At 41.2% G+C, this 20,004-nt stretch overlaps 1 protein-coding gene across 8 annotated transcripts in view; it reads left to right on the top strand.

Moving 5' to 3' along the window:
* The window catches only part of DCP1B (decapping mRNA 1B), a 492,116-nt gene that overhangs the window by 306,639 nt on the left and 165,473 nt on the right, over window positions 1-20,004 (top strand). For 7 of the 8 annotated variants that reach the window (XM_044087511.1, XM_044087516.1, XM_044087513.1 and 4 more), the window contains one exon: window positions 17,758-17,898. The exons of the other annotated variant lie outside the window; for it this stretch is intronic. In XM_044087511.1, the coding sequence (XP_043943446.1) occupies window positions 17,758-17,898 (141 nt within the window). The remainder of the gene's footprint in view (window positions 1-17,757; window positions 17,899-20,004) is intronic. 8 annotated transcript variants of the gene reach the window in all.

Genomic DNA, 20,004 nt, shown 5'->3' with positions numbered 1-20,004 from the left:
GGTTGGAGAGAAGTGGCCTACATTTGAAAAAGGCAAATTGATGAATGTCCAGGGGTAAGAGATTTTCGGTGTCCAGATTATTGTTCTCTGAGAGAGGTTCTGTAGCTTTACATATGAGGCTAGTTAGACTAATGGGTCTGTAGTTTGGCCACCATTGTGCTCATGGCATTACAGTAGCTGTTTGCCAGGCTTCAAGACTGTAACCACTGGAGATGTAAAGGTTTAGTAGTAGTTCATATAGACCATACATTGCACTGATAATCAGGCAACCTGGTATGTTGTCGGGGCCATGGAGGATGTGCTCTAAGCTACTGAGAGGACTGAGGAGCTTTGCTGTATAGGGGGTTGCTGGGATGGTGGAATCTGTTTTAAACAGTAGTTGTCATTTTAGTTTTTTTTAATTCCTGGTTCATGAGCCTATAACCGTGACTAACTTGAAACTGTAATTATTTAGTCCATTTGCAAGTGTTTTTCAGTTCTTATGAAGTTTGTATTGCATTAGACAAAACCCTCAACTTTGTGACCTGCAATAAAATGTCATTGTTTGGATTTATTCTGAGTGATTTGGTTTCCACATACTTTGTGGTACCCACACTTTTATAGCTGTTGGTGGAGTAAAATTTGTAGTAAATTTGTCAGCTAGGATATTAGCTGCTATTCCTTTTGGTCAGAGTGTGGGCAATGTTGTGGACTAGCTCTGAACATTTTAGGTGGTGGTTCTTGACATGGTTGAATTTTTAGTTGGTTTTGGTTTGAGTGGCTGTTTTAAGTTTGTATTCTTCTTTGAGCTTCATAATGGCGCCCTTAAGCTCTTTACTAATTTGTTTGTGTGTGCTGTTAACCTAGGTAAAACAACCTCTTTTAAGTAATTTATTTCTCTTGTTATATATTTTATTTGTACTGGTATTCTACCATACGAGTTTGTGTTTAAATTTTCCATGCAACACTGAACAGGTTTATAGGTGTTCACTACTAGCAACTACGTGTTAGTATTCCTTTTATGGGTAATATAAGGGCAAGTTTGTAGTCGTTCAGTATTTGACGGTTATTTAATGTCTAAAGAAAAAAATGCCATTTTAAGATGTTTGCTTTCCTCTTTCAGATGCCTTACTTTTTTTTCAATTCGGTTTGTTTTTTAAAAAATAAGTGCTGAAAACATTATCTTGTTTTAATGAAGATGCATCTGTTTTATTTTCTAATGATTTAATGTTGTTTTTTTTATTAAAGCAGATAAAAAAAGTGATTTACAAATGCATTCTTTATCTGTTTGTCTCCATCAGTAGTAGTGCCATTAAAAAGAGCACACACAACTCTGATTTCCCTTCGCTGATTTTATGTAATTAAAAGGCTTTATAGTTGTCTTTATTTCTGCAGCCCACACTCTGTTTAATATTAATTTCTTAGCCTTTAAATTCATCTGGTTAAAAAAACAGAAGCATTTCTCTGTTTTGTTATTATGTATTTTATATGCAGTCTTTCTTTTTTACATCAGTGATTTTAAAGTTACTCATTCACCTTACTCTTATGTTGATGCTCCTTTTGTGGTTACGTTTTAAGCTTTGAAGGTTTTCTTTTATCTCATATGCTTTCTTTATTCTTACCATACAGCTCCTAACATCAGTTGCATTCGGGTAGTGCATAGTTTGCCTCACTGACCATTGACCTTTTTAGTATTGATTCATAGTGTCAGCTTTACCATGTTCCCAAGTGACATTCTTAATTGTGACTGTGTTGTGCTTGCCAATCCGTATGTATTTAATATTAAGGCAAACCACATTCAAATTGTCCCTGCCCCTTGAAAAGTATTTTACTGCTTGTAACCATTTTCTTAAGAATTTAAGTTATTGCCTTTGCATATTCCATTGGTTATTGGAATCATTTAAAATTGTAGTTACAGTAGTAATAGTTTCATGTGTAAATTATTTACCAAGTAAGTCAGGGTCATCTTTATTTGATTTTGGGGGGTCTGTATAGGCCAGCAGTGTTATCATATATATTTTGTTGTTGGAGCATTTATCATAGTGCTGTTTACTGTGGTGTCATTACAATAATTGCTTTTGGAACCCTTGCTACAGTTAAAAGACAACCCAACTTACAGTTCTAATATTTTTGGTGATTTTCTTTGTGATGTACATTTTTTTTAATTCCTGTTCATTTCTTCTTAAAACCAAGTCTGTCATCATTTATAGCTAACAGTGTGCTAATTTCAAAATTATAGTTTGCCATTACTGTGTTTTCATTCAATGTACAACACACACAAACTCCAATTAATTGATAAAAAGATGTGCAGATTTGCATTGTTAGCTTCTCCACTAAAACATCACTGTGACATCCTAAAGGAACTAAACTGGCTACCTATACATTTCTTTTCAAGATCCTAAAAGTTGATTTATTGCACCCCATTGAGGCAGAAGCTCCCCGTCACCGAACAAAACTATTCAGTAAGAAGCATACAAACGGGTAGCCTAAGAGCCTTTTCCAGAACTGGTCCAGCAACAAGGAATACATTACCAAAGGAAATCAGAAATCAACCTGATTTGGTAATGTTTAAGTCTACCATAAAAGATCACCTTCAAAAAGAAAGAAAAGTATTGTTTTCATGATAAAGGTTAAAACTTAAAACAGTAGCCATCACTTCCCTCCACTTTGAAAATGTAAAATAGCTAATTCATTGAGCCATGATTATTTGCTTAGAATAACAATGGTTTTCTAACTGATACAGCGTAAATATACTTTGCAAGTTCTTTCTTGTTGAAACAAATGTGTAGAATTGCACATTGTAAATATGTACATAGTGATAGAATTATCTGTATGTATCACAGACCTGCTGTTTTCTGTTAATTTGTATATGCAAAATTGTATTTCTATTCTGTCCCTCTGAGCCCTGATTGTGACTAAAAGGGTCTATGATAGAGCTGACTTACCTAGTTAACAAATGGAAGTAAATAAAATAAACTTAAAGTAAATAAGTATTTTAGTAATAATTCTAGATCAGCTTTATTAATCTTTTATCACTGGACTACAGTATGTCCAGTTGTGCTGGTTTTATCCTTGATGCTTCCTTATCCATAAATTTTCCAGAAGATAGTCTGTTAAAGTTTTTAACATGATTTTGTGTCTGAACGGGTAAGCAAGTACTACTTTCAAGTACGCATGTATTTTTTATTGTAAAACTGCTTGATATATGTACATATTTACACGTGGTTGTGCTGCTTTACAGCGTGAAAAAGAAATACATATTTGCTGTAGAGGTACCACTTCGTCTCCATTAATGGAATGGGGGCATGTAATTTGTTCAGCACATCGAACTTGTGCATTTACATTCCAACAAGGACTTTGATGGACATTAACATTAAATCTTGGAGCAGTGTTAACTGCAAAGTTGTTGAACATTAGGAGATAAGGGAATATTCCCTTACCCACAAGTCTGAGAAACACTCCAATTAGTGTATTCAGTCATGGGAAGGCTAGAAGTGTGATGTTTCTTTCTGCAAAATTTTTTTTTCTCAGCATTAATGCAGTATTGATGTTTTTCCACTGTTAGTGGTAGCAGTGTTTGTGCCCATAATGTAATAACACAAATCTAATTGCAGTGAACCAAATATTATATAAAACAAATGACAGGGCCAGTGCACTGCAGAGCCCTTATTTTATAAGCTCACACAAGCCCATGTTTCCTTGAACGATGTCCTAAAGGAATGAGAGTATGAAACAAATACAGTGGTGTAAGTAACAGAACATCAAGCATCAATTAAGAGGGAGCCATTTAGAAAAGTTAAGGATTCAAGTCTAGAAGATCTCATTAATGTATTAATATTTAAAATTGTTTATTTATTTGTTTATTTGTTCTTGTTGTTGCAGTGTACAGTATACTTTTTTGAAGGCTTTTGGTGTCAGTATTACTACAACCAGAGAATTAATTTTTTTCTTCCCAGCAATTTACAAACTATGTGAAAATAATTCATGGCTCCAAGCCAGCAGCACAGATGACTAATAGACATAAAAAATTTACATTTCGAATTTATCACATAATTGCAAAAATGCACTAGTGACCTGTAAGATAGAAAGAGAGATAGCAGTGCTTTGTGTCAGAATAACTGAAGCAGCTTCTCCATGGGTATGCACTTTTACACAAGAGAAACCCACTAAGCAGGAGGAAATTTAATGTTCCATACAGCCCATTTGCTTAACACTTTTAATCTGACAGGATAATTTTCCAGTGAGTTTTTCGTGTTTCTCAAATCTTTCAAAATAGTATGTAAATTAAAAAGCGTGGGAAGAGGGGCAGGGCTAATTTTCCTTGCCATGGCCACAAAGTGTACATATATTTTGTAATTCCCGCTTCAGTGAGACTGAGGACATTCCCAAAAGGTATGACTCTATGTACCCATAGTACTTGTGTCACATTCAGCAGAAGAGGGAAACATTGGCAAAAGTTATCCCCAACCTATGTGTAGTGTAAAATTACTGAAATAAGCACTACAAACCAAATAAACTGAGTCTACAGGACCTAGAGGTATTTGTTGGTATTTGAATCAAATTCACCCAAAGTTCATGTGTGATATTAATATTTAATTCAGCTTGCTACCCTAACTTATACTCATTAAGAAAATTAAGTGTAGAGGAAAGTAATAAACTGTATACTTTGGTGATGGCTCTTTTCATTATGTGGAGAGAGTTTCTCATTTCTGTCCACCTGGTGACACAGTTTTGCAAGTCTGATTTCCTCCATCCCTCCTGTTGACTTAGAAACCCGTGGCTTATCCCTATCCATGAAAAGAAACCTGCCATTAGGATATGCCCAGTGCATCATTTCCTCCCCCTCCACTAACTGATCTCGAAATTGTAGTTCTACATATTTTCTCTTAGCATTGAATGGATTCCAAACATTAGACTGGTGAACAGGACAAAGAAAGTGTTGGGTAAACCATCACTGAGTTTAAAAGCCTAATTGACTTGTATAGATTCATAGATAGATACCTGGCTGTCAGTGTATGGACTTGCAAGCCTCGTCAGTGATCAGAGGTCGGAATCAAAACCTGTAACTTGTATTTTGTATCTTTTTTTTTTGGACCTTAACTATCAATGCCAACCCTACCAGGCACGTCTTCCCTAGATTTGAGGAATTCCCCCGAGTCCCTCTGAAATGATCATCCTCTGTTTCCCCCTTCTCAACTGTATTGGTATGAGCAATTTTTGTTGGTTGTACAAGAATCAACTACCATACCGGCCATTGGCAGGGTCATAGTAATGGGCGTTCAGCATTGTGGCATGCGCTTGTAATCCTAGCTGCTTGGGAGGCCAAGGTTGTTGGATTAAACCAGATGGTATGTGATAAGCCAAGTATCATTATGGTAAACTTTGGAAATACAGACCCTGGGAAAAGGGTAATAGAGATAAAGTAAACCCAGGGAAAAGGGAACAGAAATAGAGTATCTCACTTTGTAGCAAATCCTTCTTTTTTCTATTTCTTCTGAAAAACCTACTAAGCTTCTATCAGCCAGTAGCGTTTTGCTGTCTGATAGAGATAGTAGGACCTATGGACAGGTACAGTAAGAAGGTTTATACCTCTGTCACTCTTGCCTTTAGGCCTTTAAATTACCAAACTCAAGTGACAGAATACCTTTTGCCATTTTCGACAGTCAAGGGTCACCCACAGGTAAGGACAACAGTAATTCCAATCCAGTTTGACCACATACAGGGAGTGTATATCAGCACAAACCAAAATTCCCCTAAAGGATTAAGAGTCCAAGTATTGAGAGCACTCCCTTCATCTAAAGGAGTTTATTTTTAAAAACAAAATAAATCCACTTCTAAATCCTCCTCCTGCAAAAAGATATTGACTACAGATCATTCTTTTTATAGGTTTTATTGGGTCTATATCATCAGATCGAATGTTGAAAATCTTGAATGCTCTAAAGAGCAAAAATGCCGGAACTCGAACTCCTTATTGTGGGGGGCTGCACACACCCCCTCCCCCGCTAAATATATATTCCAACTCCTAGATCGCACTCTGCAATCTCAAAAAAAAGCACTTCGAGTTCCGGCATTTTCACTCTTTAGAGTGTTCGAGATTTTCAACATTCGATCTGATGATATAGACCCGTTTTATTGGGTTAAGCACTTTCATCCTTTTATATGTCTTCAGATCCAATTCTTACATCTAAACTTTCTATAATCATGATACTACTATAAATACTGTTGCAGAGGGGATGTAATACTGTTTTGCAGAGGGGGAGTAGTACACTGTGGGACAACCCAGTTCCACCTGATTGGCCTTTCTTTCTTTGATTTATTTACCACTCCCAAGGTTTTCACTGAATGCCTTGCTCCAGCTATTGCCTTTTTCAGAACCCAGGGAATACAAATTTTCCCATACAATATTTAAGCTTCGTCTCAGGACACCCTGTGGCTGCATCTCAGTTTCAAAGTCTCACTTCTGGAAAGACTGGGGTTCACCCTCAGTCTCCAGAAATCTTCTGTAACCCCCTTTCAGGATCTGGTGTTTCTGGGTTGCAGACTCTGTACCTGTTTGATGACTGCCTTTCTTCTTCAGGATGAAGTTCAGTCCCTCTCCATCTTCTTCCAGTCTCTGCTTCCCCTTCAGTCTTCTCTTGCAAGGGGAAATTGTAAGAACCATGGGATACATAGCAGCAACCAATCCTGTTGGTACCATTTGTGAGAAAGTTCATTGCTACCTGAAATTTCTTTTAGTCTTTGAACTGTTACCTACTGGACTTCCAAATCCCTCTATTGCCTTATCTGAAGAAGGAGTTATAGTGGTGCATTTCTCAAATCCACCCAAGTCTGGGCCTTCCATTCTGCCCACCTGCCCCCCAACAAGGTACTGCACAGAAATGCATCAGAACTGGTTTGGGAAGCTTGGACAGGCTCTTCAGTTCAGGGCTAGTGGTCCCCCAAACAGATGAGAGGAACACATCATTGTCAAAGAAATGAGGGTTCTTATTTGAGCCATTCAGGCATTTTCTCACCTGTGGAACACAGGATCTCTCAGGATTTTCACAGACACTGCCACAGTAATGTGATGCATCCACAAAATGGGTGGTGGGTACCAAATCCCACCAGCTATGCAGGCTAGCTCATTTGGTATGGGGTCAAGCTATACAATAGCAAATCTGTCTCTACAGGTAGTTTACATTTCATCTGAAGACAATATCCTTGTAGGTTCTCGGTACTTACGTATTATCGCAACCAGATGTTGTCACTTGCCAATGTGATAAACCTGAACTGTTACGAGGGCATGAAACACTGAAAGGGGCTATTCAAAGTCCTTATTGTTGAGGAAAACAGTTGCATTACTTTCAGGAAGAGAGGAATTGGAAAAAATCCTCTTCCCGATTTGCGTGCGTTATATACGCATGCTTTCATTGACATGGCTGCTATGGAAAGCATACAAACTGCAGGAAACAACTGTAGCTCATCGTAAGCCCATTCATGTATTCTGCTGTGTGTTTTCTTAATAATACATGATGTCTGTGAACTATAACCCACACAAGATAGGGACACAACTTCTACAAAGGGTCTAACAGCTACTTTAAAATTACTATAAATTAGTTGTTAAGAAAACGCACACCAGAAGACATGAATGGGCTTACTATGAGCTACAGTTGTTTTTTGCATTTTGCATGTAATGGTTTGTTTCTTTTATTTTTTAAACATGTCTGTGTCCCCAGAACCTTTCACGCATCTTAGGCACATGTTAACCTCTGCAGTGCCCACATTTCTGTCTCATATTTTTAAAGTAGTCACAGCTATGATTCCCAAATGAATGTATGACCGTCACTTGACGGCACTTGCTGGCACAAAGAAGGAACGTTCAGCAGGCAGACTTGCAGGAAGCAACATGGTGCCAGTAAACACCATGAAGAAACAACAACAGTATGTTTTGTAAATTGTATTGATAGCAGTCCAGAAAGCAATCTGTACTCGTAAAGAAAACACACTACATTACATTTTAACAATATTAATGGACATTTTTCATGATCGGAAACCAGCGGCTATTGCCGCGAAAATCTGGTTGCGATAATACGTAAGTACCAGATTCTCTAAGCAGATCAATGGAAGTCCCTTGTGAATGGATGCTAAACAGGGTGGTCTTCTTGTACATAGTCCACAGATGGGGTATTCCTCAAGTTGATCTCTTTACCTCACTCAGAACTGACAGCTAAAGCTATTTTGATCCAGTACTCCTTGTCCCCAGGCCTGTAGAATGGATCCATTGTCTTTCTGCTGAGAGGAGACATACCTCTACTGTGAATCCAGTAGGACAGACCAAAAATCTTGCTGGTGACTCCCTGCTGGCCAAGGCAGCATTGATTCCTCCTCTTTCACCTAGCTAGAGGCCATCACTACTAGTTACCCCCCATAAAGTGGACATACTCTCACACAAAAAGGGGCTCTCTGCTTCATCTCAATGTACAGCCTCTCAACTTGCCACTGTGGCTGTTAGAATTTTAATTCCTTTGAGAGACAAATTTTCTGAGGATGTGCTTCAGGTGCTCCAGCAGATGAGAAAACCTACCACTAGAAAGTCTTGTATCCCCAAATGGAAACGACTCCGTATATGTTGCCTTAAGAATGAGAACCCCCTCCAGATGGGGGTCGCTACAATTTTGTCCTACTTGTGTGAGCTAGTCAAAACTGGGCTAATGTATTCCTCTGTCAAGGCGCACATGTCCGCCATTTTGTGTGCATGCCACTTAGTCCACTCTTGCTCTCAAGAATCGAAGTCAAACAGTTTCTAAAGAGCGCTGTTCACTTGGATCTACCTAGAAGGGCTATCCTATCCTATGGGAATCACCATTTAATTTTGGAAAAACTTAATCTTGCTACCTTTTGAGCCATCAGCCTCCACCTCCCTAAAGTTTTGCACTTGTAAAACTCTTTGACTGATGGCCATTACTTTCTGCCAGAAAGATTTTTGAGCTTCGAGCCCTTATTGGGCAACCATTTTCCATAAGGATAGAATCTCTGTCTTTCTTAGGGCCAACCCTTATTTCATGCCCAGGCTAGTTAATGAATTGGCTACCTGGCATCTTTGATACCCTCAGAATATGCACAAACAACTCTGATTCTACGTTGATAAGACTAAAGATATTATTTAAATGGACCAGTTTTTTGTTGCTTTCCAAGAAGGCAAGTGGGGCACCCTAGTCTCTAAACAGACCATCTCCAACTGGATCTTAAAGTCCATCTCTTTTTGTTATTCCTACCATGGCAGGGCATTGTCTTCACCTGTGGAAGCATGCTCCACCAGAGCATTATCCTCTTCTGGTGCCTTTGTCAAGGGCATTGACTCCAGATATGTTCTGGAAGCTGCCACCTGGTCCTCTGTACACACTTTCGCAAAACACTACAGAGCGGATACCCATTTTAGATCAAGAACCTCTGCCAGATCCATACCTAGCATTGGTAGACAGCTTCCCTGTCTCCAGTCCATCAATACTATCCAACATCTAAGCTTTGGAATTCACCCTTTAGTACTGGAATACTGCAACAGTGATGTAAAGAAGGACATAGTACAGTTGCGTAAGAACTTACCATAGCAGTAGATGTCGTAATGATCACTGCTGCAGTATTGCATTCCTCTGTCCTTCCCACATGTTTGTTATATCACTATGGACTCTGGGGATCAAGAGGGAGAAGTTCCTCTCCACTCCTTTTAGCTGACCTTCTATCTGATGTTGTCCGTCTTCATTCATACTTGACTGTTGGGTTCGGTTCTGATCCTCGGAACCGACTTGGCCATTATATCAAGTTTTCATCAGCCAAAATCTCTCGAGCTAAGGCTTCCCATACTGCCTGTCTTCCTTTTACCCGAGATGTCGTTTGCCACGTAGAAAATTAGACACATCAGCAGTGCTCTCACCTAAGTGCTAATTTTTTTTTTCATTATAGAAAAGCTTTTTGTCTACCCTGTTCTACTAGTTTTGTTCTTTCTTACTTCCTAAGACTGTCATTAGTTTACGATTGTTGTTAATAACTAGTATCTAACCACGTTTCTTACCTTTTAGGTAGTCTAACTTACCATAGTTAGTATAGGTCCCTCCTTCCCTCTACCTACTGGTAATTCTTGATACCATTGCTGTTATCCTTTGTTTTCCCCTCTCTTTTTTCTTACCCTTTTTGTGGATATCTTCAGATACCATTGTTGTATTAAAAAAAAAAAAAAAACTTTTTTCCTTGAGAAGTGTGCGTGTCTGTGCATGTGCCTTCTTGTGAAAATGGCAAAAAATCAGAAGGGAACCACAGGGTTCAAACAGTGTAGGGACTGTGGCAGAAAGATGCCCAATTCTGATGGGGATCTTTCATGTGTTTATTGTTTAGGTGTCCCTCACCTTGAGTTACAACCCCCATGTGAACTCTGCAAGGGTTTCTTTGCTCGCACCGTTGCAGAGAGATGGAGTAAACTTATTCTAAAGGGTTTACTAAAATGCCCATTCAGTGAACCCTTACCTGAGGTGGAGACATCTAAATCTCCCAGGGCAGAGTCTAAGAAAAGAAGCCACTCTGTACTGTCATCTCCCATGGTGCAGTCTGTTGTTGAGACTACCCAAACTCCTGTGGTGCCACCTTGTCTTCAGTACCAGCGACCTCCCTAGCACCAGCAATGGTCTCCTGAAATTTGTTGGTTCCATCTGCCCCAGCCAAGCAAAGTGCTCCCCAGGACTAGATACTCCCCATCTATAGACCCCTTTTTGGGTCAGCAATTAAGCCCATTTGTAGAGAGACCAGAATCACCTTCGGAGATGTCCATCCACCCCTCCAGGAGTCTTTCAGAACTGGACGTAGTTAGATTGGTGGATCAGCTCTTGGCAGCCAGAGGTCTTCCAGCTCCCTTTCACACCACCCTCCCTCCCAGATCCGAGATTTATTCTCCAAGAACACCCACTTATCTTCCTAATTCAACCTCTCTGCAGGTCTTGGAGCCCACGACTTTGACGCTACCAGCGCCAACTACTTCAGTGCTAATGGTGGAAGTCACCTTGGCACCGGAGCAGACTCTGTGGTTTTTGGCTCCTTCAGAGCCATCGCACACACGGGACTGTGATTTGGCTGCTGGCTCCGGGATTCCTAGATCAGCTCTGATTTTTTTCCACTGTGCCATCTATGGTTCCTGGTGCTCTGGCAGTTACTCTCCTCTCTCGACTGCTACGCTATGGGGGGGCACCTTGTCGGAGCGGGGTGTGACCCCGGTTCCAAGGTTGTCTTTCTCGGTTACAGGCTCCCATCCGTCTTTGGGCGGGCCTGTCTTCCAGATTATGGAGAGAGCCCTAGCCTCAGGCCAACAGTCGGCACCATCCCCGTTGGAGTGTCACATTTATGTACCCTCTGGCTCGCAGCTGTCACAATATGCTACTTCGGGACAGTGGACACAAGAGCAGCAAGATACCCTGTTGCAGGTTCCCCTATCTTCGGAGTCCTCCTCAGACCTTCCCCCTGAGGAGCCGCCCTGTAAGAGATCTTGCAAAAGGAAGCACTTGGATTCTCCTGAAGAATCACTCACTGAGGATACAGATTTTGATGATGGGGAAAGGGTCCCCACGATCACCCCCTGAAGATGTCTCCTTTGGAGACATCCTAGAAATTCTGAAACAGAGGTGTGATTGAAAGTCCTAAAACCCATCCTCCAAGGAATCTGTTTTCATGCAGGCTTTTCGTGCCCGGCCATCTACTTCTTGGGTGAGACCCCCCCCCACAGAAGAACTAATCAAGCTCATCGTGCAGCGTGTGTGGAAAGCTCCTGACACCATAGTGCCAATTCCACAGAGACTTGACAAAATTCTCTGACTGCCAGAAGATCAGCCCCACTGGTCAAGAGGTCTAGCAGTGGATACCATGGTGGTGGTCGCAGCAACAAAAGAGGAACTCGCTGTAGAGAGGTCAACTGTCCATCCTCCAGAGATTCTCAGATGATGGACAGATTTGGGAAGTGGGTCTTTGCTTCATCAACCTTCACTGTTCGTTTTTTGAACTTTTTGGCACACTTTACCCGACTCCAAAGGGATCTGATAACTGATCTCTCAGAGACTTTAGCAGAAGCAGTGTCTGATGAGGTCTGGGATAAGGTTGCCTCCCAGCTTGCCATCCTAGAGTCAATTTCCAATTTGTCTATTCGGCTTATTGCACATGCAGCTGAAGGGACGTCCAGGGCAGCAGGTACAGGAGTTGCCATTAGGCGCCATGCCTGGATGCACTTGTGTGATTTTGCGGCCCCCTTTAAGTCTTCCTTTGTCAACGCTTCAGTGGGCTACTTTGTTGTTTAGCCCAAAAGTCAGAGACACATTAGCTAGGTGTGAAAAGGACGGAAAGACCCTTTCTGCTGTGCGCTTGCTTTTTTCCAGTCCTCTGCGTCCTTACTCCAGGGATCAGAGAGGTGGAAAGATGTGGTTCAGGAAGATCCAGGGGACTTTTTGGGACACACGTGGTGAGTATTCCCCCTGGGGCAGAGGGGCGAACTCTTGAGGAAGACTCCCCTCTTGTGGCAGAGGGAGCCTGCTTAACCAGGGTGCCAGAGGTTCCTTCTATGGACAGCCCTACCAGCGCTCCTAAGCAGCGACCTGATTGCTTACCTCTGGAAGCAGATGGGGGAAGATTTTCTCTGCACCTATCAGCCTGGCTCGCAGTAACATAGGATTCATGGGTGCAGACGATAATTACCAGAGGTTACCACATTCCCTTCATTCTTTGCCCCAAACCACAAAAGTGAATCCCCGATGTTCCACCCAGTCAGAGGGATATAGCAGCACTAGAAATTCAACAGCTGCTTTTAAAGAGAGTAATCCAAACAGTCCCGCCAGACCAGATAGGATCCGGATTTTACTCAAGATTCTTTTTAATTCCAAAAAAGACAGGGGACTGGAGGCCAGTCTTAGACCTCAGTATTTTAAACAAGTTTGTACGACAAACAAGTTCCAGCTGGTCACTGTTCAGTCTATCCTTCCTTTTCTGGAGAAAGACAGTTGGATGTGCTCTGTAAATCTTCAGGATGCGTATCACCACATAAAGGTGGACAAATGCTTCAGAAGATTTCTCCGCCTCTGGCTAGGAGCCAGTCTTTGCCAGTTTCGAGCACTGCCCTTTGGTCTCATCATAGCCCCCAGGGTTTTCACCAAATGCATGGCAGTTGTAGCAGCTCACTTAAGGCTACAGGAATTCTGGGTGTTTCCATATTTAGACTACTGTCTCCTCACCGCCTCCACAAGGCATCTGCTGTTTTACACGTTGGACTATATATGCCTTGCAGAGTCCTTACGCATTTCAATAAACAGAGAAAAATCTCAACTATTTCCCACGCAGGACATAGAATTCATCGGAGTGAAGCTAAACACAAAATCTTGCATGGATTCCCTGCCCTCATCACAGACTGGTAAAGTTAAGATCGCAACTGCAAGTGATACTCTCTCAAGACAAGGTTCCTGCTCGCCTAGTCTTGCAACTTCTTGGGTCCATGGCAGCAACAATCACTTTAGTTCCCATGGAGAGGTACCACATGGGGCTACTTCAGTGGCTCCTTGTGTAACAGTAGTCACTGTTAACTCACCCAGTGTCTCATCCAGTTCTTATAACAAACCGCTGCAGATAGGATTTACTTTGGTGGATGAAGCCAGAAGAGATCTTATGGAGTCACCCCTTCTGCCTCTCAGCCCAAGGCTGTAGTGACCATGGATGGTTCCGTGGATGAAGCCAGAAGAGAACTTATGGAGTTTCCCCTCTCAGCCCAAGGCTGTAGTGACCACGGATGGTTCCCTGATAGGGTGGGGGGTGCATTTTCAGGGAAGGACAGTCCAAGGTACGTGGTCCCCTCAAGAGGCCAATCTACATCAATGTCCTGGAACTTAGGGCAGTACTTTTAGCATTGCAGGCATTCCAGTCTGCGCTTCCTTCAGGGACAATTGCAATCCAGTCAGACATTTCAGTGGTCTGGTACAGGTCTTATCGTCTTATGTTGGGAAGCCCTAAGAGTTTGGCAGTGGCTAACTGCCTCCAACCACTTTCTCGTAGCAACGCATATTCCCAGGATCTCCAACATAACTGCGCAGATGTATTCTCCTGCCTCACAAGTGGTCTCTCAGTCGTGATGTAGCAATGAAAATCTTTTGTTGATGGGGTCAACCTTGCTGCGACTTGTTCGCCTCCCCCATAAACCACGAATGCAGCAGCTACTTTGCCCTAGTTCCCAAGAGATGCTCTTCTCCACGATTTGCCCCCGGGACATCTTTATGCCTTCCTTCCAATCCCTGTAATTCCCCAATTTCTGAGGAAAGCCCAATGGTTGAGAAGCAAAGTGATTCTTATTGCACCTTACTGGCCCTGTCAAGTCTGGTTCCCTTTTCTCTGGCCTCACTTAGTTCACTGCCCGTGAACTCTGGATCTGATTCCAGATCTGATTTCTCATCCTCAGGGCTTGATTCATCCCAACCTACAAAATCTCAAGTTGACTGCTTGGTTTCTGCACTTCCAGTAATTACCAGGCAAAATATTTTGTCCTTCCTAGTACAAAACATATTTCTGACTTCTCATAAACCATCCACTAGAAAACTTTACCTTAGCAAATGGAAAAGAATTGTTTTTTGGTCTGATACAAAAGGTTCTGATCCTTTCTCTGCTCCAGTCAATAAGGTCTTGGGTTACTTAGCCGCCTTATTCCATTTTGGAGCCTCAACTTCTATCATTAGAGTTCATTTAGCTGCTATTTCCAGTTTCCAAAATGGATTCGATGATCATTCTTTAATGTCTCACCGTAGTTGTAAAACATTTCTTAAGGGCGCTTTGCATTTGAAACCACCTTTCAAAGATCCCATAGCGCCTTGGGACTTAATGTTGGTCTTGCAATGTTTGGTTTGTCAGCCCCTTTGAGCCAGCACCCACTTGTGACCTCAAGTTTTTATCTTGGAAGACCCATTTCCTGGTAGCTATCACCTCCGCCAGGAGAATTTCAGAGCTACAGGCTTTGTGTGTAACGTATCCATATATCATTTTTCACAAAGAAAGAGTATCAGTCAGAGTTAATCCTTCCTTTCTGCCTAAAGTAGTGTCAGACTATAGATTTACCAGTCTTCTTTCCAAATTTCTCAAACAAGGGAGAATATTGCTTGCATTTGTTGGGCGTTCACAGACAAATACATTTTTATTTGGACAGATCAAAATCATTTAGGAAATCGGACCAATTGTTTCCATCTTTTTCTAGTACTAGACTGGGCAAACCAGTTTCAAAAGTTACCCTGTCAAAATGGTTGAGAGACTGCATTACATTTGTTTATGGTCAAAATAAATTAAACTTACCAACAAAAGTTAGAGCTCATTCTACCAGATATGTTTCCATTTCAGTAGTTTTTCATTCCAGAGCTTTGATGGATGATGTATGCGCAGCCACAACTTGGGCTACCCCTCATACCTTTATCACTCATTACAAATTGGATATAGTCTCCAGGGGAAGAGCATCCTTTGGCTGTATGGTGCTTAGGAATATCCTTCCTTAGGGCCTCCCAGGATCTAAAGTAGCTGGGGACTCTGTCCCAACAGTCAGGTATGAATGAAGATTGACAACATCAGATAAAGAAGTTATGTATTACCACGATGTTACATCTGTGTTGTTGATATTCATTCATTCTTGACATCCCACCCTCCTGCCCCCTCCGAAAGACTCCTGGAGGTTCTGAACTAGTCCTGGGATCCTAGTAGGGTTTTTGCTCAGACAAAGCTTCCATGATTTTCTTCATGATGAGCAAACTCGATCTGAGCTAAAAGGAGTAGAGGCAGTAGGGGTAGCCTTAGCTCAAGAGTTTGGGCTGGCGTGAGTTTGGTACAACGGCCAAGTCGGTTTTGAGGATCGCAACCAAACCCAACAGTCCAGAATGACTGAAGATCGACAACGCAGATGGAACGTTATGGTAAGACACAACTTTGTTTTTCTTTGCTGTATTTAATTGGGTTTCCGCAGTGGTCTCCTGGCTTTAGATAGTCTGAAGATCTTGCAGTCCTACATCCAGTTATGTATCTCTTTGTGTGTGGGCTTGGGTCATACTCCATATGCAAGTGTATAAAAGGTTTTTTTGGCTTTAGTATGCTAGCCAGATGTCAGGTTACCTCAAAGAGATAATCCATCTGTATTGGAATGCTGCAGCAGTGATCAGTAGAACATCTACTGTTAAGTTCTTGCGCAAGTGTACTTTCTTAACATGGAAGACTTTTACTTATTACTCTGACATCTGCTAGGTGAGTATCTGAGTTACAGACACATAGTGTGTGATAACCCTACCTACTTTTTCATAAGGACAGGGTTTCTTTGAGAAAAATCTTACCTTTATGCTCAAAGGCCTGTCTTAGAATTTACTTTAATCTTCCAGTCTTCTTTCCTAATCCAAAGAACAAAGGGAAAGAATTCTGCACTCTATGGATGTACACAAGAAGCTCAGATACTACCTAAACAAAACTTGAAATTTCAGGAAAGCTGACCAGAGGAATGGAGAACCTGTGACTAAGCTGACCAGATGATTTTCCCGTGCTATTACCTTTTGTTATATTCACCACAATAAGCCACTTCCAGAGAGGGTTATAGCTCATCAAAAAGGGCACTGGCTTCTTCTGAGGCTTCCTGGAAAGGGGCAGACTCGGAAGTATTCTAGAGGTAGCACCTTCATCCCTTGTACACACTTTTACAAAGTACTGCAAACTGGATTTCATTTTCATATCCAGATCAGGACCATTCTCCAGTGGCTCCTAGGGTCTTGGTTATTGGCCTTCTCCCTTTTTATGTTTCTTCTGACTAAGCTATGGGAATATACCCAAATAGCTTAGGCTTCTGCAGTGGTGAGCCATGTATGAGTTTAGCACAATTTTATAAGTAGACTTATAACAGTAGATGTTCTAATAGATCACAGTTGCAGACGCCATCTCTCCCTCCAGGCCCCCTGTTAGTATTCCTGTTGCCAGAGTGGGTTTGTTGGCAACCTTTTGTGTACAGTTATGATTCACTTTATTTCCTTGTACAGCTTTAGGAGCTCTTACCTCTTTCCAGGACAAGAAATGCTCTGAAGTATTTTGGCACTTCAACTGCCTTTTATAGGGAGCACCTTGAACACTTCTGGCAGTAGGAGCGTATGGGAGATGCTGAAAACTTTGGGGCTGGTGTGTGCAGGGGAGGGGGTGTAATACTAAAATCACTTAGGCTTTTGCAACTGTGATCCTTTAGACCATCTGCTGTTAGGGTAAATTTACTTACACATCTGTACTTTCCTTGCCATCCAGTTTACTTACACAGTTGTACTTTCTTTTTCATACAGTGTGTACCCTTCACTTCACCACTCTGAGGCTGTTAGAATTTGCTAGGTTTTGGTTCGCTTATACACACTTTTACAAAGCACTACAAACTGGATTCCATTGAATCCTTCTTATATAAAGTCATTGCACCTGTGGAATATAGTGTATTAGTAACTTAAGTCTTCCACACTGGATAACTCTGAGGTCCCCGAAGGTCCTCTTGTTTAATTTAATGTGCTATTACAGCAGCATTATTTATTGTTTTTAAAGTAATTTTAAACGCTGTATATCACAAAATTGTTTCTGTACTTGTTCAGTTATCTTGTATCCAGTTAAAGTGCAAAATAAAACTGAAACAAATTTGAGAATGCTGCACAGTGTTTGTGCTTTACATTTGGATGCTGTCTGAATGTGAACATCACAGTAAGCTTAGCTTCTTTGCACAGTATCCATTAGTATCATGTTCTGTTTCAGAACAGGATGTGTTCAGAACCAAAGCAAATCACCAATTCCACTACGGTCTGTAACAATCCTAACCTAATTAAGCCTATTCCACTGAAAGCGACTGATGTACAATGTCAGAGTGGACATCAGCAGATGCAGCCATCAACTCAGGTACAGTACCATCTTCTGTTTTGTATGACTTCTGTTTGATGGATATATATATGAGGAGGAAGTATGAAACCGGATCTGCCACTGGAAGTAATTAATGCTGTGTCACAACCAGGGCTTTTGGTATATGTTTAGCCTTCCATTTTGGTAGTACTAATCAGCATTATTCGCACACTTTTTTCTCCAGAGCCTTACATTGTGCAGTAAGTAGCAAATCAGCCATGAGAAAGGCTACTTAGTGCTATGCAGCAAAGTGTGAGAAGTCTTAGACAGGGGGAAGAGTCATCACATCCTACTGTATTTGCAAGAACCCATGATCATCTGAAAACTTGACTATAGGAAGGAAATGAGTGCTTTATGATTAATTGGCTTCATTTAATAAGGGAGGAGAGGACGTTACTTGGTACTATATAAATGTCACTGTCTTGTCACTGATATAGTAGAAATTGTTCCACAGTTTTACTGTAGGGTTGCCACCTTTTCAAATGGCCATAGTGGGACATTTTCGGGACACACATCAGATTTTACAGGCCGACACATACTCACGGTCAGTACAAAGGATAGAACTTTACTTTTTTGCCTAAATAAAAGCTTATTCTTGTAGCAGTTTAGTTGCTTATCCTGTTTCTTGTAACATTTAGGTATTTTAGATACAGAAATAACTATTTTGTGCAACTGTTACATAAAATATGTGACATAATTATGTCCCACAATCTCAGGACATTTGCCATTTTTAATATTTTTGGTCAGGACACAACCGCCCAAAGAGGGACTGTCACTCGCAAAGTGGGACAGGTGGTAACCCTATTTTACTGGCTAAGCATGTCAAAATGTTGTCTTGCATTGGAGTAGGGTGGGGGGCATGCCACAAATCCTTCTGTATTTGTGGATAACAATGGCACTCTTGGCCATTATAACATCTATTAGGGAACAATATGTTGCTCAAGAGAGGATAGGTGACTAGACTGTTGGTGGTATTGAAAGGAGTTTGTCAAAGGAGGCTGAAGGTAGAGTGACAAAAATATTACATAATATTAAGTCCTGTAAAATGCTAGTGCTCTGAATGTTGTTGGTAGAATTCAGGTTTCTGTAACCTGAACTAGCTTGATTACTAATATTGGGATACATTTCTTTTGTTGGAAGATACCATGAAGAAGTTTTGCAACTGAAAAGTCATATGTATTGCTGATACAGTTGTATCAATAAGGGTTTTGCCCACATGCTAAAGTGTTTTTAAGTAAGTGATTGTCCAGACAATACCACATGGTCTGACATCAAGAATAGTGGGTGAGTAATTAGGTTCTTCTTCACCAACCACAATTCAACATTTTTGTCGGAGTCTTTTTTGCTGAGTGGAGCATACCATGGAGTCGCATGTCAAGTGTAACGCCTTCATAGTCCCTGAGCCTGTCACTTGCATTATTTATTTATTAGTTGCCAGGTAGAGCACTGACCTCCGTGAACCTTTTTCCGATTTAGCCCAGGAGCACTGTCTGTTTGTGACATGCTTAAAGTCGCACTTTTAGGCAATGGAGGCTGAGGGAATCAAACCTTGCACCGCTGGATCATAGGAGATGGCTTGTTAACGGCTCCTTAATGCTCTAAGCCAATTGCCAGACTTAATAGCTCCTTACTTTTCTGTCTCTCCTGACTCACAGTGATGCCTAAAGTCAAATCCATAAATTTGGCCATCAGATTACAAACAAAAATTCACTATGTGATTGTAGACAAAAAAAAAAAACAGTGCTGTAAAAATTCAGCCCTGCCTGACTCCTCGCTTGCATCGGTACCAGCAAGATGACAGTTGATGGTTTTACACATTTGGATCAGTGTGGGGGTCCCATTCACAGCTGTAGATCTCAGCCAGAGAATCATTAGAAGGATTTGAAAATCGGGATAGACCACAGCTCAATCCTTAGAGAGCCTGGTTAATTTCAAAAATGTTCCTGTGGTCTTTGCATGTCTTCAGCTCCTGTTATAATGCTGTAAGTATTTAGTAACTGACTGACATTTGTTTGCAGGGAAAGTCCGACTGAATAATTTTATCCATTTTCAGCAAAGGCCTGAGGAGAAAACCGTCACAGATATTAAGAACAGAAGGTAGACGTA

The sequence above is a fragment of the Protopterus annectens genome, chromosome 11.part0 (assembly GCF_019279795.1).
Source record: "Protopterus annectens isolate FY-2018-M chromosome 11.part0, PAN1.0, whole genome shotgun sequence".
Taxonomy (NCBI): domain Eukaryota; kingdom Metazoa; phylum Chordata; order Ceratodontiformes; family Protopteridae; genus Protopterus; species Protopterus annectens.
The sequence above is the reverse complement of the archived record's forward strand: the minus strand, read 5'-3'. Positions and strand labels throughout refer to the sequence as shown.